The 23,193-nt window shown below is 41.0% G+C and overlaps 1 protein-coding gene across 1 annotated transcript in view; it reads right to left on the reverse strand.

Annotated features, from left to right (window-relative positions):
* Positions 1–22,146, reverse strand: part of LOC122967636 (potassium channel subfamily T member 2) — a 39,549-nt gene extending 17,403 nt beyond the window's left edge. The window contains exons 1-11 of the mRNA XM_044332385.1: positions 21,717–22,146; positions 9,371–9,450; positions 8,480–8,582; positions 8,112–8,174; positions 7,196–7,244; positions 6,170–6,229; positions 5,365–5,439; positions 5,004–5,087; positions 4,461–4,555; positions 3,587–3,767; positions 944–1,108 (exon numbers count right to left, since the gene is read on the reverse strand). Of these exons, the coding sequence (XP_044188320.1) occupies positions 944–1,108; positions 3,587–3,767; positions 4,461–4,555; positions 5,004–5,087; positions 5,365–5,439; positions 6,170–6,229; positions 7,196–7,244; positions 8,112–8,174; positions 8,480–8,582; positions 9,371–9,450; positions 21,717–21,805 (1,044 nt within the window). The 5' untranslated portion in view covers positions 21,806–22,146. The remainder of the gene's footprint in view (positions 1–943; positions 1,109–3,586; positions 3,768–4,460; positions 4,556–5,003; positions 5,088–5,364; positions 5,440–6,169; positions 6,230–7,195; positions 7,245–8,111; positions 8,175–8,479; positions 8,583–9,370; positions 9,451–21,716) is intronic.
* Between the last annotated feature and the right edge of the window lie 1,047 nt (positions 22,147–23,193).

Below are 23,193 nucleotides of genomic sequence, written 5' to 3' on the forward strand. Positions count from 1 at the left end.
AAACCCCTGGATAGAGACAGGGTTTCTTCCTCCTGCTATCATGTGACCAAAGATCCATACCACTGAGCAAACTCCATCCAGTGATGAAGACAGACAAATCAAGAAAGTGCACTTAATTTAGGATTATTATTATTATTATTATAATTATTATAAATACAGGTCCCAGTCCCAGCAAAATGTAGTTTCATCATGATGGCAGGGACTGATTACTTTGTGAGGCAGCTGGATTCGCAAGATCATAACATCATAAGATCACACGGGAATCCATCTTGTCAGGTTTCAAATGATGTGCTTGTGTCCAAGCCACCGGTGGTTCGGACCAATCAGCAGCATCCTATCAGGATTCTTGTGTGATCTCGTGATCTTGCGAGTCCAGCTGCCTCGTAAGATAAGATGGTGATAGATGATGATCAACGGATGGTTCATGCAATCACCTGCTGAGTATTTTTTGTCCATGTGACTTCTTTACAAGACCTGGGCTATACATAATTGAGTAGAGAGAATCTAAATGAACAAAATATTAAAAGGGAAATGGTACATCAAAGGGAACTAGACTCCTAGTGTAGCATTGAAGATGTTTCACCACTTATCTAAAAGGTTTCATCATTGGGTTGCTTAACTTTAAATATTACCTAAACCTAACTCTCCCTGAGGCCCTACACCCTCACCTTAGACACTATCCCCTTGAACTAGTGAGACCCAATCAAAATGATTTCCACACATAGTATTAATGAACAATGAGACATGCACACATGGATGGGCCCTCAAGCAAACATACACATCTGCTCCCACGTGAATGAGACAGCAGTTTGATCCATGCTATTGCTGAATTAATCCTCTGCATTAACCTCAGCTGCTCAGGCTCCTGGGGAGGATTACAGACAACAAGCACACACAAACACAAGACCAGTCTCTTGTCCTACTTAAAACCATTTGGAGAGACCTGCAGTCGGGGGTGAGCGAAGAACTCGTTGAGGAAGTCCATGAGGAGGTCGATCTTAAGACAGCTGACACACAGCACCACGTGTTTCTCCGTCTGCGCCCTGTAGCGGCTGTAGTTCCCCCCGGACTTCTGACGCTCCATCCACAGAAAGGCCAGCTGCTCAAACTGCATTCAGGACGACATCAATCACATTCAACAGATGGAAACTGGATTGAGTTAGCTGAACTACAGGGAGGAGCTAAGTGGTATAAGAAAAGAAAATGAATACCTTGTACTGTATAGTGTTTCCATTTGATTAGGGAAAGTGTTATCGGGGAATTAAAATAAATGGAAATTTGGTTCAGGACGGTGGTGTAATGGAACATGATAGCAGACATTAATGGAAATAACAGTAGGCCTGAGCAAATTGCACTGATTTTTTAATGTGTTTGAGAGGACCACATGAATTGATGGATGGTGGGAAGTGTCGTCATTTTATAGATGAAGAGATGCAACAAAGAGTCACAGAATTCAAAGGACAATTTATATTTGTTTACTGATTTTTTAGCACAAATTTTGTTGTATTTGCTGCCCTTTGTACACCTGTCACCTCATTAACACTGAAGGCACAAATTTATCTTCATTTTGTCTATTTCTGTTTTCCTTTAGGGGTTTTGGCTGGTTCAGCAAGAACCATCACTTTGTCTCAACTTTGTCTCACCCTGTGTAAGCAGGAAGAACAACTCCACAAAAATCCAAACTATCCTTTTAATACAAAGTGGCGTTGAGACTTTTGTCGGTCATAACACACAAATTTCGCTCATTTCTGTTGAATTTGTTTCCGAGATTCTTCTTGATTTAATGGACGTGAAGTCGATACTAAACAGGTGATGAGTTGATGTATTGAACCCCTCTGCCAGATGTAATGGAGTTCCTCAGCTCTAGACAAGCAACAGTCGCGATGAAGGGCTGATAATGTTTCTGAACATGCACCTCAGCCATGTCAACATTATTCAATAAACACAGTTCATTTGTGCGCTGTTTTACTCTGGGTAAGTAATCATTTTGCCACAGATAAATCTGATTGATTTTGTGCTGAGATAATGTCAGCTCTTTAAAGATGGAAAACATCATTGGGCCACATGCATCCATATGACAAAAGTGGTTTATTCAGCCATCATTTGTGTATAGCCAGTTCTTGATTGTGGGAGCATCTATTTCAGTCTCCAAACTAGTGAAACTGATTTATAAATGTAAAAAATTATATTATAAATTACATAAAAGGTACTGTGTCGTGAACAGGTGCAGGAAAACCAATAGAGGTAGCAATACAAAAAAGACAGTAGCTGAATCCTGATGTGCTCTGTGGCTCCCCTGTGCAGCCTGGAGACCGTGGTCATGGCAGGGCTCAGGTCATGGCAGGACTCAGAGTCAGATAGACAGACACACAGGGTGGGGGGTTAGGGCTAAGGGTGGGCACTTTCTAAATGTCAAGGGGTATTTATGGATGAAAGATGGGGAGAGGGAGTAGGGAGGATGACATTGCATCCATGCTGATGATGCGCGGATCGCCATTTCTTTATGAGTCGGCTCATGCAAGTTCAGCAAAAGTATCTTTATTCTCACATCTGTTGTTTTTGTGACGATATTTCCTACAAACCAGTCACGCCATGATGAAAAATATAACAGTTAGAATGTGTTCAATAGCCAGTTGATCAGCATAGGATGCAGTCCTACACCTACTGTACAGTACGTGTCTAACCTGTTTAACCAAAAAAAAAAAAAAAAAAATCCAATTTACAACAAAACAAGAATGTCAGTAAACCAAATCATTTGTGAGTCTTCATGAGGATTATGTGCGTGATTTCCTGCCCAGAGAGGCCCCCCTCTGCAGGTATAGTACACACACAGAGGAAATTCCTCCTATTAGCACTTTCACATCTTTTGGGAGACACACAGGTACCGCAGCTACCTCACGAATACACAAATAGGAACAACCATTGGGATACAGTGCTGCTGATATATTTGTCACAGTGTTTTTATCATTACCTGTACAAATAGTGTTGTGTGTGTGTACATGCTTCCTCTAGTTCTCTGTCATGAGGTCCCTTTGTGGAACAGCTAAATGACAGAAGAGGGATTTGGGGAATTGAGCGAGTAAGGAAGACACTCTCACTGTTCTCTGAGTAAAAATAGTGTTGTAAATCTACGTAGGATGCAATGAGTCATCACATTATTGAGTGAGGGGGGATATATAAGAATTATTATAAGTCTTAACGGAGAGAACTTTACTGTAATGAGCTTACCAAGGAAAATGAATTGTCTTTATGGGTTGCAAACCCCGTTTTAGGTGTAATCTTAAGATTTTATTGATCACTTCTGCACCTATAGTGCTACTGAGAATTTTCTATCTACAGCCTGGCTGAGCCCTGTTGGCTGCTCCCAAAGTTAAACTGAAAATAAAACATAAGACGAGTGAAATGGGGTTTTTACCTTCAAGGGCTTTTGGATTACTTTAAAAAAAATCACTTTCAAAGCTTTCTGTTATGTGGTGATTGTGTTTGTTACACTGCATTGCATTCGTTCATATTTACATCCTCTTTGTTATCTACTTGTATTTCAAAATGTGCCACACAATCAAAGGTTATCACCATTGTTTCTCACCTGGATGGGAAGCACGATGAGTGCCACAAAGATCATGATGACCACCAGGAGCTGTGAGGGCCAGATCTGGGGGGTGACATCTCCAAAGCCCACCGTGGAGAAGGTGACCACGCAGAAGTAAAGCGAATCAAACAAGGTGAGGTTGTTGCCCGCTCGTTCGAGGTGTTGGATACCACAGATGCTGGCATGGTGGCAAAGATAGAGAAAGTATGAAAAGGAAGTGAGCATCACTGCGACATGCCAGGTGAAGTATAGATGCCTGTGGGGGCTATTATATGTGGAGAGCTGTCTTTCACACCTGTCAGGGACTGTGCGACTTTGTGTGGAGATGGGGGTGGATGCATGCTCAAGCGCCTTTGTGGAACATTGTATATTTGTGTTTGGAAGTGTGTGAGTGCAAGCTGTGCGAATTATCGTGATCTTTAAGGGATAGATTCAGTCAACAGGCAAAATGTCAACACCGAAATGGTCAGAGAGCTTAATTCATGCTGTGTGTAGGATCTTCTTGATTAGCTGAGGCTTTCACACCAGATATGCAGCGGGTTGACACATCCTCTGTTGCACTGAAGCAATTGCCAGTTGTCATTTCAGAGCATTATCTCACTTTCACAGTTACCAATTACCTTTCCGCTCGCTGTCTTTCTCTATCTTAGCCAAAAGAGCATCATTTTAATTCAGTTTTTTTTTCTGCATGTCTCACAATATTGCTTTGTGTCTCTTGTCCATCTCACCTCTTTCTGCTCCTTTCCTCACCCTATCAACAGCTGTGAAACCCTTCACTTCCTGCCAAACCTCCATCTGATACATCTCTTTTCCCGCTTCCCTTCCCTTGTTGCCCCCCTCTCAGTTTAGTTTCAGCAGAGTGGGTACCCACCATGTAAACATGAGACAGACCAGTGTGCTGATGAGTATCACCACCTGGTTAAACATGGCTGAGTGTGTCCGCTGAATCGCCCTATGGAGATCATTCTGCAGAGAGACAGAGTGAGAGGTACAAGTTATATGAAAACAACGCTGTTGCTGCATTGTTAAAGTATAAAATTTGGATAAAATGTGGTTGATGGATAGATAAAAAGATAGATGAAATATAAAAATGCATTGAAAAAGGAGATGTAAAGTGTTATGGAGTGAATATATGGAGCAGAGAGGGTGACAGGTGCAGGTAGGGGTGTTGTGAGAGAAGCTTAATTAGGTAAGACCACTGGAAGCAGGGAAAGTGAAAAGGTTTCATCCAAACCTAAGCCACAAGTTTAAATGTTCTATTACTGATTTACCTTTGTGGCAAACTGTTTAAGATAAAACTGGTGAGCTGAAACGGCAGATACAAAGAGGGGCAATTGCATGCCAACAGAATAACATAAAAAAGATGTTGAGATGAAAGTGATGCAAAAATTGGACAGGGAGGTGCTTCACTCACTATCATGTTCTCCAAAGCGTGCTTGGCCAGCCAGCAGTTGAGAAACACAGGGATGAAGAGATTTCTGAACGAGGGCAGAATCACCTGTCAAAAAGAGAAAGCTTCAGTATGCTTGGCTCTCTCTCTCCCAGAATATATCTTTTTTCAATACAGTCACACAATCTTGTGCAAGGGAAGAGACTGTGTGAGCATGTGCCTCTCTGTATTAGTAGCGGGTATCAAACATGTGATGTGCGCTCCAGAAGGAGGGGGTTGGGGGTTGGGGTGGGGGGGATGGGACGCACATCACGGCCAAAACAAACTGCAGCCTGACAGAGTCCCAGTGCTGTCAGTGCTCAGTAACGCATATCCTTCCACTCACAGTGATCATGAAGGGAACGGCGCTGATCATCTCCAGAATGAAGGGGACACGTAACACTTGCTCCCAAACGTTGCCCTGGAAACACAAACCACACGCAGGGGTCAGGAAATTCCATTGTCATGGCGACCTCCGGGGATTACCACATAACAGGCCCAATTGCAGAGAGTGGAAGGGACAAATTGACTGGCTTTTGCACCATGGAATAGATCAGGATGTATAAGGGTTATACAACTCCCTTGTGCCCTTTGAGAGACAAGCGGCATTACTCAGTTTCCACTAAGCTCTGCCGTTCAGTTAAGGTGTTAGCCATGACGGTTTTTATGTGTCTGCCGCCTGCATATGGCTGACCTGAATCTGACTAGTGTAGGTGGACAGGCACAGAGTATGTCCACAGGAATCAGTCAGCTTTAAATGCTAAGGCCTCTAGCCTCCAGAGTAATCTGCAGATTGAGCCCTTCATAGGCTTATAGTGTCAAGTACATCAAAGGCAGGGCCACCCGTTGATGGATCTGCACCCCTTTGCAGCAACACGGGGGCCTCCCCTAAAGTCTTTCTGATGTGTCAATAACAGGAGGGTACTGTGGAAGCCTCAAGGCCCGCTGAGGTGCTTTCCAAATGCAACAGCAAAGGAGCAGCATCAGGGGAGAAAGGATAACTTCAGTTTAGTAAAGAGAACATACAAAGAAGTGCAAAGGTGAGCAAACACCGCCCTCAAGCATGTCACACATGGCACATATGTAGACATCATAGCCACAGACATCACAAGGGGCTTCAGACTGGCTGTTGGGGGCTCTTAGTAACTCACCTTGTAGCTGAGATACACAAGCAACATAGTTTCTGAAAAGCTGATGAAAGCCACAAGCACCTGAAAAAAGAGAATATGCGGTCACTTCGACAGGTGAGGTTGGACAGAGATGCACTTCCTCCTATAATGTAAAACATTCAATGAAACAAGGAACATTTACTTTAACCAGTTCAGCTATGTAGTATCAGATTTCAAAGACCTTAAAGACCTCTCAAAATGAAAAATGCTCCTAGGAGTATGCACGCACGCACGCACAGTGTGATATGATCTGTTGAAATGTAATTAGCGATATGGCTGCTGTACCCCTTCATCCTTCCCTAAACACACACACACACACACACACACACACACACAGACACACACACACACACACACACACACACACACACACACACACACAAATACTTACATAGGATAGATACACTGTGTATATATATATATATATATATATATATATATATATATATATAATATATATTAATCTTATATTTGTGTTAATGTTCATATTACTGTTATTGTGTACTGACAAAAATATTTGGACAAATTGTACTTTGATGCTTTGGCAGCATTGTTCTTGAAACTTTCATGCCAATAAAGCTCCTTTGAATTGAATTGGGTGTAAGAGAGAAATTGAGAGATACAGACTGAGAGGGAGGGCAGAAACAGAGATAGTCGGAGAGAGACCAGAGCAGAGAGAAATTAGGAGTCGCAGAGATGGAAGAGGAGAGCGTGGGTGGATTCAGTAGGCGTGCTGATGATTGAGCTTCAGAGGGAACAGGTTTAAGTGAAGCAAGAGACTGTCTGCTGTGTCTGCTTGTGTACATATATGTACTGTATGTGTGTGTAATCACACTTTAAGTGTTAATACGTGTCATGTACAGTGAGCTAATTTAATTTATTCAAGTCCTGAAATGATGATGACTTAAATGAATAACCAATAAACCAAAGGGAATGCAGAAAGTATGAGGTGTATGCAGATATATGTGTAAACAGACTAGGGCCGTGTTTACACAAGAGTGCGCTGACCTGCAGTGCCCACAGCGGTAGAGGTCTATCCACCCAGATGATCAGTTTCCTACAGAGCGAAAGAAAAGGAAAGAATAGACAACAGAGGAAAGAGATGTGGTCAAAAAAAAAAGACAAAAATGAGAAAGAGGCTGCTAAAATGGACGAGATATTAAAATTATTCTTCTGCAAAATAAAATGACTCCCAACAAGGATCGTAAACACAACTCATGTCATAACATTAAAGTTAATTATGCTGTTTACAACTGAACAACAGTGGAGTGCACAGCTGCCAATGCGCTTATATTGTAGGAGAAAAGTAATATTCACACAGTCAAATGGAAATTTACAGCCTTATTGTGTGAGAAAGGCCCTTTTTTTCTCTCGGCAAAGACACCCTGGGGCTTATCATGGCTGCTTGCCTGCCTGTGCTATGATTTGCTCCTACGAGTCTACAGCCTGGAGCAGGAGGTGGCCCATCCCTTTCCTGAGCTCACGCTGTCAGGCTCCTTATTCATTTGGAGCCAGAGCTTAGCCAGTGTCACCAGCCACCAATTAGATCAATACGTCCCAGAGCAGGAGACATGGCATAGCCTCAGGTCCATGTACACTTCCTGGTTTTCTCTCTCTCTGCCGTTGTATATTACATGCTTTATCTCCACTAGATCGCTGTTGATTAGGCTGCACAGGCACTACATACATATTATGTTGACAGGTAATCCATACAGTTGGATTGTGATAAATGAATGTGGATCCGTAATGCTCGATATCAGCATTGTGAATTGTATCAGTTACGTGAAGTCGCATTGATTGCGTTATACAACGTTTCTGACCAGTGGGCTGGTGTTGGAGATGCTAGTCCTCCAGGGTGTGCGGTTTCATGTTCCTGGTCTGCAGGCTGAAGTCATCACTCCTAATTAGAGACTCACATGCTTACCAGTCAAACTCACTCCAGGGACGGGATGATGTATTTTGTTTGGTGCAGTTCACTCCGCTCGTGCTGCAGGGGGGAGAAAAAAACCCACAAAAAATGTCAATCAAAGGAACTTCTTGTCCAGCTCCTCTCACCAAACCAACCTGTAGACATTCTGCTCAGTCCAAGTATCAGTTTATTTTCCTGATTGCATCTCCACTCGCTTTCTGTTTTCCTGCATAATCTCACATCCAATCCTTTTAAGGGATACTCTGTACACACACTGTTATCTCATCTATTGACCTAGTGCACTTTCTCCTGCTATCAGGCCTCCACACTCACAGAGACTTTGTTTCACCTCATTAAGCTCCTCTTATCACTGTTTCTCTCACCAGTCCTGCCTTTTGTCTTGCGGATTGTCCAGTAGGACTCTGACAATGTAGAGGAGGCAGCTCAGCACTTTGAGTGCAAAGTTAAACATTCGCACCCGCAGACCTGCAATGCAGAAAAGAGGACAGTCATTAAAAATAAATATCAGCAGCTACATTTATTTTAAAAAGGGATGAAAAATGTTTTTAATTGTGTTCATGCATTATTTAAAAAAAGTGACACTAAATAAAGCTCTGGATTCTTTGAAGTAGTATAATGCTCTGTGCACTCATGTCATGAATAAATATGCTAGAAGACACGACAAAAAAAAAACAACCCTAGTAGCTCTGGGGAAGCAATAGCAGCTCATAAGCAATTTACTGTCATTACCAAAAAGTTCACCTATCACTCAAAACACAATTTATCACGTCATTTCAATTAAGGAAGGGCAGCCACAGTTGACTAACAAAGCAGAAAATTACATTTATATTTATACTCCTGAAGGTTAATCCTTACAGCTCAGTTATTTAATCATTAACCCTTTGTTAAAAAGGAGCCCATCATTTAATTAATTTAAATATTAAACAAATTGAATATGATGACATAAAGCTGATATATACACCAGTTTCTACTTCAAGTTAAGGGTCTATTTTTTAATTACTCAATGCATATGAGAAGAAGTAAACACAAAGGAAAGAGCTTTCTATAAATGTAAAGAATGAGGATGAAAAAGAAGCTGAACAACTGATGATGAAATGCAGAGCAAGAATGACATCACTTCACACGTTAAAATAAATCACATCTATCAAAAAATAAGAGGAACTCATGGAAAAAAAAACCAAAACAAAAAAGAAAGCAGACAGAAAATTCACCCAACTATTAATGGATAGAGATCCCAAACATGGTCAACTCACTGGATCTTTGGTTTTTGATGAAGAACAGCTTGAGGCGCTCCTTGAAAGTGTTCTCATTCACATAGAATTCTACCTGCACCCTGAGAGAGATGGGCAGAAACACAGAGAGAGAGAGAGAGAGATAAGGAGGGTGCAGAAGAAAAAAGGAGAAAGATACACAGGAGACGCTGCAGATGAGTAAAAAGATAAAATATTTCATTTATGGAGTCAAGTCAAAAGAGGAAACCAGTGGAGGGCTGGGAAATTGAAGGGAATAGCATAAAGGTGAGGAAGAAAAAGTGTTCAATTGGCCAAATTGGAGATAGAAAGGGTGATAATGATTATTTGAACAATGAAGAGTATGGAAATAAGACACTGTGGCTTGCTGCATTAAAGACTAATGGGTTTTGGAGGAAATGGTGTTCCTGCTTGTCCGCCTGCCCATAGGCCCAGACAGCTGCAGTCAGTCTCGTTATCTCCACTGATTAAATATAGAGCAACAAATTACTTCCCTCTGATGTTTCTGCTGAACATGGGAGGCCATAATTACTGCTCTTTCTCCCTTTCCATTCTGGCACCCTCCTGTTAGAGGGACACACACACTGTACACACGTGGGCTAAAACACACACCTGCAACCAGGTTATTAGGATTATTAGACCGTTCACACGCCCATCTGACATGGACGCTCATGGAGAGACATGATGAAAATTACAAAAGAGACACTCTTGAGACAGCCCTTACATGTGTACAGACACATAGTCAGCCAGACTGATGGTGACTGTATTTCCTGTCTGACCACCTCAGGGGAGAATTCTCAGTAGCTCTCCTTTCATCCTATGTAGGGAAGAGTGGATGACTCAGGTTGACGATGAAAAACCACCAGACCCGGCTCACTGGTGGTCTCCTCACAACGCACAGACAGATGAAAGAGAAGAACACCAATGGCAATCTATTCTTCTGTCCTCAGGAGGAGGAAAAGGTAGCGGCGGCGGCGGTGGTGGTGGTGGGGGGGGTCTTCCCAGGGTTCCAGAGTGACGCTATCAGCACCCCACATGGTCTGACACACGCAGACCCAAAAACAGCGCCACACATTTCCAGCAACATTTGGGGGTTGGGGGTGGGGTGGGGGGGGGGTTACTTTCCTCTTTGTTGCTATAGCAACGCAGGATTCGTTGTCTTTTCCCTCCCTCTCACATGAACAGATGTGAGCAAACATATACTTGTGAAGTGTGTTCAGCCATTGGAGCTGATAGCCCCGCTCCAACTAGTTGACGGCTGCCTCCTCTCTTGAGCAGCCTGCTGACAATAATGCTTTTGCACACATGATGGAAAACAGAAGAACATGCAGATACATGTAGCTCCCCAGGCTCACGAAAGCCCACGGGTGTGTAAGTGCACCTTTTGATTAGAAAACGACTTTGTACCTCATCACCACATTCGTTATAATGACGATGTAGTCAAGATGATTGAATTCATTATGTCAATGTAAAGAGGGTAATCTGTAACACATTAAAAAAATCAAAAGTACCCTTCCCAACCATCTATAAAGAACCAAAGCCATACTGTATTCAAGCACACATCCAAATTGACAACATAGAAATGTGTATTTAGTTAGATTTCCCAGCTAAGTCCTACCCGCTCTGATAAGATCCTGGCACATGTTGCTTCTTCTCTTCTTCTGAAGAGCTCCGCTGTGTCAAATTTTGGGTTATCATCTTCATAACAACCCAAAAATGACCAAAGCTTTAATGTTTGCTTTCCATCAAGCTATAAATGTCATTTTTTTTAACAACCAAATCCATGTCTGACCATAGCAGTATTTTTCCATCCTGCAAAATCTGTTTCTTGTTTCTTTGTTATTGCCTTAAGACTTCTTCTTCTTAAATCCAACCATCCATGCATTTCTCTATTCATCAAAGTCCTTCAAGCCTCTTAAAACGCTGGTAGAAGAACCTGTGATGACTTCCCAGGGGAAGAGGATAATTTTAGAGGTCATTTTGCCCTTCATATGTTTCTCTAAGCAAGAGCTTTTCCACTTGAGTGTACAACAGAGGATGAAAAGTAAAGTGGAAATATAGCCCAATAAAGAGTTGAGCTGCGGGATAGATTGAGAGTCGGGATCTTTAATCTAAGGGGAGGACGGGGGTGAAAAACACATTAAAAGCTCGTAAAGAGCATTATTTCAAAACAAAAAGACGCACAAGCACATCACAATGGTACCTCTGGGTGAGCTACATATCAGCCCCGAAAACGCCCTCCAAAAAACACAAATGATTACATAATTGTTGAGAAAAACTACTTTGGGACACTATTGTGCAGTAAAAAAACATGTTGCTGTATTAAGATATCAGCCATTTCAGTGTAAGATTCATCTGGGTAGAATAACCCCAAAAGGAGTCCTTCTCTGGAACTATGATCACCTTGTGTGCTTTAATAAAGCAAAAACAGCAGTTTTAACAGCTGGAAAAAGAGAACATGAAGAAAGGGGCAAAGCATAATATTTTCAACCTGAGTCTTGGGAGAAGACTTGCATTTCTGTATTTGCATTTACACTCTGAGAGTTAAAGTGTGAAAGAGGAAAACACAGAGAGAAAGAGAGAGACATAGAGCAGACAAAAATACAGACAGATAAATAGACACAGACAGATGGACAGACAGACAGAGGAGGACATGCGGAGGAGGCTCTTTGAGAGGCAGAGAGAGAGAGAGAGAGAGAGAGAGAGCTGAACCTTGTTCTCCTGCTGCTTCCACCCATGCCTGTGCTCTATAATGACACAGCACTGGCCATCTAATGACACAGTGGAAAAGACTAAAGAAATCCAAATCTATGTGTGCACAGCAGCACAGCATTGGCTCATCACAATCTCCACACACAACTCAGAAATGGTATTCATACCAGTGAAGTAGGGGGAAAAAAAGAAATAAGGTAATCAAGTGAAAAATTCTATCCACAAAACCTCATGATAAAATCAGTGGTGGTATCAAGGTTTACTCTCTTTGATCAATAGAAAACCAGCAGAAATTTGAATTCATATTTAAAGCATGCAATTTGGAAAAAAAACTAAATCCAGAGAGAAAAAACATTTAAACAAACAATTTAAAAAGAAAAATCAACCATAAATGTGGTTACAAAACCAGGTACAGTGTGTTTGCTGCCCGCCAGGTTTATGGGGACAGCTGTGATATTGAAACAAGGACAAATGACTGTTGTGGTATTTATATCACAAATCTTTCCAAGATGTACTGATTAGGAAAGATAAGGACTAAGATGAATATGAATATTTTGAACTAGAGCTGCAACAATTAGCTGATTAATAGAATAGTTTATCAGCAGAAAATTAACCAGCAATGAGTTTGATAATCGAATAATTTTAGATATTTTTCAAGTAAAAATGCAAAAAACTTGATGGGTCAAGATTCTTAAATGTGAAGATTTGCTGTTTTTCCATTTCATATATGACAGTTCATTGAATATCTTAACATTTTAGACGTTGTTATGTTATTCAGACAAAACAAGAAAACTGAAGACATTATGCCTCTGGGAAATTGTGTCACTCTTTTTTAACATTTCACAGACTAAACGGCTGATTAATTGAGAAAATAATCGTCACATTAATCGATAATGAAAATAATTGTTTTTTGCTTTTCTGTGCCATAAATGACAGTAAACTGAAAATCTTTGGATTTTGGATTGTCAGTCAGACAAAACAAGACATTTGAAGTCTTCACTAGTTTCTGAAATTTGATAGACCAAACGCAGATTCATCAATAATGAAAATAATTGTTAATTGCAGCACTCTTTTGAACCTTAAAAGGGGACATCAGTGTACAAATGGAAATATTAAGTAAATATATATAAATATGAAGAAGCTGTTCCCATTTGTTGGAAGAAACATGGCTTCTGGGGAACCAGTCTATGGAGAAATGCTGATAACCATGAATCAGTTTGAAGCTTCTTACTCAACATACTGTATTGCTTGAGATGAATGGGTGAATCCTCTGGGAAAAGAGGGCACAACTAAAAAAGCAAAGACAGAAAAAAAAGCACACAAAGACACACAATAATAATATACACAGACTACAAATGAGGGCAGGAGGAATTCAATGGGATGACAAGAGGTAAATAAATTGCACATCACCACAGGGCCACTCTAACAGCTTAAGAGAAGGTGTACTCGGCTTCATCCAACCAATGGCTGAAAGGACAGCGTGTCCCTGACCCAGATACACAACCATCACACACATTAGACTGTGTTGATGGCAGGTGGAGGAGAAGAAAGAAGAAGAGGAAAAGAAAAGAGAGCATATGTGTGCATACATATCCCTGCTAAAGGGAAAGATCCTCTCCTTGTGGTAAAAGGCACATTTTTTCTTTTAGAACTGACAAATCACGAGTTCATGTTGACTGAAGAGTCAAGATGAAAAGAATGTCAGATGTTATTAATACTGCTCATTGCTGCCATGACATTGATTCTAACACTCCAATGAAAAAAGCAAATACATTCATAATAACTTAATGATGAACGAGACCTCTCAAGATACTCCTTCTCTCTTGGTCTCTTTAACTAAGGGAGAACATCAAACAGTCTGTGTTGTGACTTTCTATTATTTTATCTGCCTGTGTACACTTTCATACGTCCATCGCCTCTAACAATGACCTAATCTCTATCCCACCAGCCTGGGCAAAGCACAGTAAGCAAATGACAGACATCATTACCCAGAAATGTGTAATGTATCCTGCATCATTGACAGTAAGTAAGCGTGCTCTCTAGCCTTCAGTCAGAGCCATTTCCTGAACAACCTCTGGGTTCCCATGGATTAAAACTTTCCATACATCATCAGTGGAAGTGCCCTAGCCCTTGCTCAAAACGCTGCCTGACGTAACCAGCCTTGCCTCATCCTCCGCTGAAATGATCATTCACTAGTTATTGCATATAGGAGGATCTATTGACACATGGTCTCCATTGTTTAACTGAAGGAGAAACTGGATAGAACGGTTGCTTCAGTGGAAAAAAAAGAGTTCATTGTGACTGCTGGATTCACGGAAAAGCACTATATGGGTCCATTTATAGTGATTTTCTCTCTCTCACACACACACATACGCAAAAACATACATCTCTTTCGTGAAACAAAATATGGCCTCAATTGGTGCACAACTCTATTAAAAGCCACCAAATGACATTCTATCTCCCTGTCCCCTTAGATTAGCTTCAGATGTGCGCAGACATTTAGCATGAGATCAAATCAACGTGAAATATCAACCTGTTTTAAAGGTTTCTTTGAACCGCCGCTTTGAGAATGACAAGTGCAACGCGAAAGGAATGAAACATGAGAGAAATCTCCCTCAATGCCTATCCGTTGTATCTCTGTAACTGCTTGGATTTGAAAGACGACTCCTGTGGCGTATTAAGCTAACACAGTTTGGGAATAAGGGAGCTGTGATCAGTGGACAATAGTGTTTGTGATCCTCCCACAACAGTGTGGCACAGGAACTCCCTGCCCCCACTCTGATGCCACAGGCCCCTTCCAGCAACATCGAACACCACCGGAGCCCAGAAGTGCTCAGACACATGCTAGTCAGCCCCATGGCTGTGTTAGTATCCACAGCAGGAAGGCTCTTAAGTGTTGACAGTGCTTGTCTAACCACAAGGAAGGTTAGGTAATTCAATATCAAGCTTATTAAAGCTCAGTGGTAGCTAAAAAAAAAAAAAAAAAAGCTCTAAAAATTAAAAAACCATGAGCAAGGAAAGATGACCACCAGGGACAAACCCTATACTGACTCTGAGGAGGCTGTTCTCTATTCAGCCTCAGGCTATTGCTCATCAGTGATAACAATGAAAATGGCAATAGCTATCCAATATCTTTAGCTGTAATATGTTTTAGTGTATATATTAAATTATATACATGTAGCCAGAGGATGCAGAGGTTGCTGGAGTACAAAGAACAAAAAAATCTAATTTAATAAACTCTGACTGTGTGTGCGACAAACTGAAGTGTCTCTCACTCTGCCTTCAGGTAATGTCTTCCCTGCACTGTGGGCAGCCTTCTCACAAAGAGCAGAGGCTCATGTTCACGAGGCATCAGTGTACATTAAGACCATATACCAGCCCTCCATCCTCCCACCATGACCTCTCATTTGTTCTCAAACAGACTTGTCTTTCATGTCCAGCCCTACTCGCAACCTTTCCTCTTCGCCAATATTAATTAGGATGTTGTTTTTAGAAGTTTTCTTTTAATTAATAGGAAGGGATATTAATCAGGCCTGATGTACTGGTTTTATTAGCCTACCCTACTCTAAGCCCGAGCTTGCATCGACCATGCAGGTCTCTCAAATTAATTTCCATTAGCCAATGGGTGTTTTTAGTTTTACTTCCCTCTAGGTCTAAACTGGCAGAGGACATGCGCACAAGTCATTAAGGAAGTAATGAGGTCTGCCTGTAGATTTCTTCTCTTTCAAAACTATCCAGGTAGGAGTAATTTTGGAGAACAAGCATATTGAATTCCTAGTTAATAATATCAACATCATAACAAAATACCAAATACATAAATGTCGCTTTGCAAAATCTATCCCCACTGTGGTATGCACGAATGAGAAATGAAAAATGAGACATCAAGAATGAATTTTGTATGTGAAAGAAATGTATAAAAAGGTCAAAAGTGCCCATGACAGGAAACTCTGTATACTTATGTCTGAATATAATTTATTTGCTCAGTTCCATATTTTATTTAATTATCATTTTAATGGCTCACCTTTCTCCACTTGCATGTTCCAGTTATATTATATTATTTCAACATTTCAATCTTGTTTGTTTGTGACTTATGTATAAACTGAAAACATCCTTTCATAGGAGGTGTGTCTTTGTTTTGGACAGGAAACGTTACTCGAATTGTACAACATTGAATTTGTCAGTTGTTTTTATAAATTCTGTATGTTATAAATAAATTTGCTTAAAAATGAGTTATGAGGTCTGCCTGTTCCCTCATCACCCCTATCAACAGCTTCCCTTTACAGCACCAAACATTTACTTTTTTAAATAAAGAATTGGTGCTTAAATTAGTCAGACTTCCATTTCTGTCTTTCATATTTCCTTACAACATAAAGAATATATGCTTTCATAGCCTAGTGATGTGATTGTCAGAATGGTAAGCCTGTCTCCTGCTCAACACACTTCATATGTCTTTAATTATGCAAACAAATAGGCAGGCCAGTGCAGTTTGCATCATCTTGAGCCGAGAAGGGCTCCTTAGCAACCTAGCAAGAAAAACTGTTAACCCATGTTGATAAAGTTTGATACAACATGTGCTGTAGCCCAGTGGTTCTCAAACTTTTTCATGTCAAGGACCCCTAAACTGACACAAATTAGACCATGGACCCCCCTTTGGTTAGATTTTGTCCCAGAGTCTCCCATCTGATGAAGAATTTTGCTTTCAGATTTTTTTATCATGGAAATTGTATGAAACCCATGTCCAAAATAGTCATGCATTCTGTCATTGTGTTACTTGTGGATGGAATTATAGTGAAATTAAATTATACCCTTTTTTGCTTTCATTTGCATTCATAAATAATGAAATAATGAATTAAAATGTCTGCAGTCAGTAAATGGCACACGATGTTCACATGAGTGCAGTCTGACGCGGTCACATATACACACACACAGCAATTTTTGCTTGTTAGAACTTTTGATGCATGTGCATGTTGACCTGGTTAGCTAGCAAGTGGGGTCAAAAGGCTAGCGACAAAACCTCCCTCTGTGCCAGCTAAGTGCCTGAGAGAGAGACAGAAACGACAGCTGACACTAAAAATACTGTTCTGAAAAGTGTCCAAATGTGCAAAGTTCCATTTTCTATGTTCGCCTATTTCTGTTTGACCTCATGTTCTGTTCCACGCAATTTATTTTTGAGATATATGACTATATGGAATAGGCCTTCTTTCATGGTCTCTCGTTCAAGTAGGTTACAAATATTTGTACCTTCAAGATCCTATGATTTGCCTAATGACTTTTGACTTTTTGTTAAAGGATTTTATTAAGGTTTCATGATTCATATGAGCATGTGTGACATGCATTGCCTCTTTGATATGAATGATTTTTTATTGTCATAATAATAAAGATGCTTTGTGAACATCTAAATCTTACTTTCTAGCTCTCTAATAGCTGTATACTTCTCAAATTATTTGAAATTAAATCCTTGAGTCAGGCTCATTAATGGCTCAGTCTAATCAGCACTGCTGTGTTGGACAGCACTGTCCAGGGTGGGGCACCACGAAAGAAGTGATAACGGTGTGAGGGGTGGAGTAGTCCATGCCTTATGGTCTACAGCACCCACCCCACCCCCCACTTATTAACAGCATGCCGTCCCAGAATATAGTCCCAACCTCCCTGCCCTTCTCTCTCACCCAGCCTCAAATCTGATAAAATCACCTTTACACAGTGACTCTTCTCACCATACACGCCGTCTGCATTGCTAATAACCTCCCTTTATTCCAGCTTAGACTCCACTGACATGATGCATTATACATCCACAACGCTACCATTCTTGACAGTGATTGCTATCTTTTAAACTAAACAATATGACTGTGATCCAACCTGCATGAGCTCTGAAAGGCTCATTAAAGGACTCCAACGTTCACCTTATAGTGAAGTCAAAGCATAGTAAAACTGGCACACATATTGACAATACTGATGGATCATGCTCCACATTGGCCTTACTAGATTAAGCCTTGACTGGAGGAATTAAGAGGGAGGCAAAGGGAGTAGGAGTGCCAGGAGAAAGGATGGCGGAGAGTAGACAGAGATTGAGTGAGAGAAGATGTGGAGGCGACAGCCAATAAGAGATTGTTTTAAGGACAAAAGGCTGTCATTTGTATGGTAATATTGGACTCTGAGGAAAGCTCCTGCTGAGGCTGGGCTACTGTGGAGCAATGGAGACTTTGTTATAATTCATTTTACTTCTGACAAATTAGACATACAACAGAGCCACGCTGGGAGTCATGTGTGTTGACTGGCTGTTATGAGCAAGCTATCAAGCCTGTGAATAATGGTATATTGCTTTGCAATGCCGGAGTAATTGCAGTGCATTACGCCAGGACATTCACTCTTCTGAGAATTCTCAAAATGAATAAAACAAGTTCATTTGTGAATAAAGAGCGCTTGCAAGGTTCTAGAAGAAAGCTAGCTTACTGTACAATTTTTAATGAGCTGTGATGTGATTTACAGAGTCAATGATTTATGTTAATAGGAACAACCAGGCAGAATAAATTATCCATTTCAGGGCTCGATATCAAGTTCATTTTGGGCAAAAACCAGATAGGTCCTTTGACTGGCAAAATTCTTATCATCAGCATGCAAAAGATCTGTATTTAATTGTTTAGTCATCTGGCATTTCCTCAAAACAGAAGCCTCTGACTCATTGCCAGAAAATATAAATGGTGTCGATGTAATCAGCACGGTGACATTAAAAAGATCCGTCTCTGTCCTTGACATGTTTCTCTAACTGCTGGACACACATTCCATACTGATCAATTATCAGACACATTCTTGATTAAAGTTATGGATTATAGGAGCTACATCGATAACAATAATTGGCAGTTGTAGAGAAACTGTCAGCAGCAGGAGAAGAAGGCTTGTTTCAGTCTGTACAGATAAAAAAAAAACAAGCCAAATTTTATTTTGTTCCAATTTTTAAAAAATTTGGACAGCCGATGCTTGCAATTTTTTTGTTTTATAGCCAAATCCTGTTTGGCTTTCACCAAAAGCAGTGTAAAATTAAGGAATACAATATTCGTGAATATACCCTTGGGGGCCAGGACATCCCCTCTCTGACACACACCACATTGCCCCAGAACACAGGCCGACTAAAACAATAAATATTAAAAAAAAAAAAAAAAACACCAGCAGATGTTTAAAAAAAGGCACTAGATACAATCAGAAGCATAGGAGATCCCTCTGTGCGGAATAAATTATTAAATCAATTCTCTTCTTTAAAAAGTCTGTGCTGAAAATTGCCTCACCTGAGAGCCCTCAGCAAAATGTATTCCACTGAGTTACAAGAGAGCTCTTGAAAGGGGGTTAAAGCATGGTATTGGAGGCACTTCAATCAGAACTAAGATGTGGAGGAGTGGGATGGAAGGGGGAGTGGTGGGGGGTGAAGGGTGTGAATGTTAAAAGAGGACGACGTATGGACACACAAACACACACACACACACCCAGAAGGATGCCAGCTGAGAGGAGAGGAGGACAGACGAAGGATTATAGGGATCAGTAATATATGTTTCCCCTGAGCAGAGTGCAACCATAAGTGTCAAGGAGATAAGTTATGTGTACACATGTTGACATTTTGATGTGTGAGAGTATGTTTGCGCCGGTATGCGGTCATACTGTATGGAGCTATATCCGTCCACCTGCACCCACTGTCTCTTAGTTAAAGGCTTATCCTGTAGATTAATGGACCATGGCAGATAAACTCTGTGCGATTCAGCTGTAATTAATCGTTCTGTCACTTTCAATCACAGCTCTTGCTTTCTTTCTAATCGGTCCATTTTATAGCATCTAATATTCCCTGGACAGTGAGATCAACATCTTGACCCATGAGCTCTCTGTTAATCAGTCTTTCTCCCTCACAGGTGTCTAAATGTGTGTATATGAAAGCATGTGTGCATATGGATGATCACACACACTGAATAGCTATAGACAGTGGCAATCACACACACAGTTACACACATTAGAGATGCAAATGCTCATAATTAGGATCTACCTAATAGATGAAGCAGACAGCATGTGTGGCTATGACAAAATAAATGTAACAGCCCACACAAGGGCTTTAATTGAACCTCACTGCTTTCTAAGCCCCCGAAAGTGATCGACACCAGGATATCCCTGGAAACACTTATCCACATCATCCTAATCGTACTGTGTTTACGGGGTATTACAGCACATCTGTGGCACAAGCAAACACACTCCTCTCCAACTGTCTCAGCAGCCTCCCAACCAACCAAAGCAATCTCAACCAAAAAGCCTCTATATACCTTTTTTGTTGTTTTTGTTTCATTCAATCGGTGAAATTATCCATGTTGTTGTCAACTCTTCTTGTTTTTAACGGTACCTTGACCATCAAAAATCCTTTTGTGTCTTTTGTGGACTTCCAGGAAACAAGCAGCAACCTCCCGTCATTGAGCCTCTGTAATCAGGTGACTGAGGTCACACTGCACTCTGGTTCGGAAACATTTGTCCTTGGGCAATATAGCTGACAAATTACAGAAGGCCAGAAGATCATCAGAGAAGAGAGTGAGCAGGCCTGTTTCAGCTTCAGTTGAGCAAAAAAAAAAAGAGACCCTTTTAGAGGTCAGGGACACAGTACACGCGCAGTATAATATTATGATTCATCACAAAACAATACTGGATGTTTTAGCATAGACACAATTCCAATAATATGATATGCATTATTGACAGACTTTACCCCTATGGTAAGATGTCATGTACGATATAGCACTATAGTGTAATGTCTGGCAATGTCTGGGCCTGGATTGGTCATCTCTTCCGTGCTTTCAATAGCAAGGTGCCCCAATTAACTGATTCGAGACACCCACTCAACTCCAAGAGCAAGTGTTTTGGTCCGCATTATTTCCACCTAGCAACGAGTGAGACCACGTGTGAAATGGAGGTTAAGCTTTTCCATTAGACAGCATAATGAAACAGCCAAATTAAGCAATGCATATATATCACATAGCACGTCAAATCTAGCCTAGTGCTCTGCAAATGGAGTGTAAGCAAAGGTTAATTGCCAGTTACTGAGAGCATCCACTTGAAATTGCCTGTCCAGGTAGCAAATGGTTCACTGTAAATCTCAGGAATTATGACATGAGGAGCAACACGAATAGGGTGACATACTGATGCTCGCTCTTGATTTCCTTCTTGGTGGGTGCCACCAAAGGAATGTTTTGTGATGCATCTTGTGTTGATGTACACAAGATGCATCACTTGCATGCAATGAAAATAAATTATATCAAAAAAATTTAGGCTACTCAATGAATATTTAGTCTCTGTTATGTTCCATTGAGATTAAACGGATATGTTGCTTTTGGTGTGCTAGTACTGTATTAGCACTATTAGCAACAGTTGCCTCTGCGCACACACGGTAACGAGTAAACCTGTTGCAGCATCCACTACAACAGAGCTGCAGAGCTGACCGTAAAACAGCCACTCCAACAGATTTACACACCTGACTCCATGAGATCACAGAGAGAAACACAAAACAAACACAAAACAAATGTATACTTTTTAGGTAAGATGACATGATGCTCTCATGGCGCACATATACGCAATGGATTCAGTGCGCCGTGCGTAAACGGTGCTAGAGCGGCTTCCTTACCTGTCGTCGGTCTGCCAGTCCCCGAGCAACAGGTCTCGGAACCGGTACCGAGGGGGCAGCGGGAGCACCTCCTTTTCCAGTTCGACCATGGCTCTCCTCCTCAGAGCCCAGAGACAGAGACAAAGATCACCGCAAACCGCACCTCCACACCGAGGAGGTGGACCACCCCAAAACCAACTCCGTTCCTTTTCCTCTTTCTATTCAAAACGTTGATTGATGACAAACACATTGATGATACACTTCATGGCATCATCCTCGACCTCCCCCCTAAAAAGAAAAATCAACTTATTTCTTTTTTTGGCACCCGTCTGAATGCAGCTCTACTTTTCTTCCCGCCGAGGCAACAGGTAGAGGATGCTCATCCGTCGGTGCGTAGGGGAGGCTCCACTTTTACTGTGACAGCTGGAGAGCAACTGGTTATCTCTCTCAACACCAGCATCCTCCCTGAATGAGCTCCGCATGGACGCACCGACTGCAAATATGGAATCAACCGTTGGGAAATAACGTTGCGACGACTTTTCATGTCAGGAAAAAAAACAAACTACAACAAAAAACAATACCCCTGAAATCAACAATAAACGTTCTCCATCAACATCTGCGCTGCATTATGAGTATAATAGTGAACACTCTAATCCTGAATAGGAAAACTGTCGTACACACGTGATCCCCAGAAATGTCTATCACACTTCTGTGGGGACCTTTGCGCGTCAGTCGTGAGTCTACAATATCGACACATATTTATTATTTTTGCATGAAGAGCTGTAGTTTTTCCTCATGTTAACAGGGCTTCTAAATATTAGCATGTAGGTTTATAGTTCTTTTCAGTGTCACATTTTCCATGTTGGCTATTCTGGTGCTGAAATAGCCTATACATGAGAACGCATTCAATTTATTTAGTGCAACCCTTTGGTTGTGCATGTTCATTTTCAGACACTTAACACGATTCTGCACGGCTTGCCAACTAAGCTCTGAGTGCTGTTGCTTTCTCACTAAGCATCCACAGGCTAAATATAATCAAAATACACAGTAGAAGCAAGGGATACTCCAACAAACCCCCCCTCCTCATGAAAAAAGAATCATAATCCTGTAATTAATTATTAAAAAATACACAATGAAGACACATACAGAGCTAGAAGTTCCCGTGAATGTGGGCTATGATGATGTAAAAATACAAAAGATCGCTATGAACTCAATATTATCATAGAATAGTTCCCCCTATAATATTTTAGTTTGCTCTTATTGTAACTAATTATTAAACTTGTCTCACTTGTAACTCTCATTATGCACCAAAACCTGTAAAAATTCAGTTGTATTGTACACTGCTTTGCCAGATACTAGTTTGCTTGGCACTCATTACATGTCACAGGTTGAATGTTGTAGAGCCTGTGGCCATAATAGAAGCTCTAATGAAATTCAAATGTGGTGCTTAAAGAGAACTGTTGACTCAAAGCCACAGACAACAGGTGTTATTCAAATT

Source organism: Thunnus albacares, chromosome 17 (genome assembly GCF_914725855.1).
Source record: "Thunnus albacares chromosome 17, fThuAlb1.1, whole genome shotgun sequence".
Lineage (NCBI taxonomy): Eukaryota > Metazoa > Chordata > Actinopteri > Scombriformes > Scombridae > Thunnus > Thunnus albacares.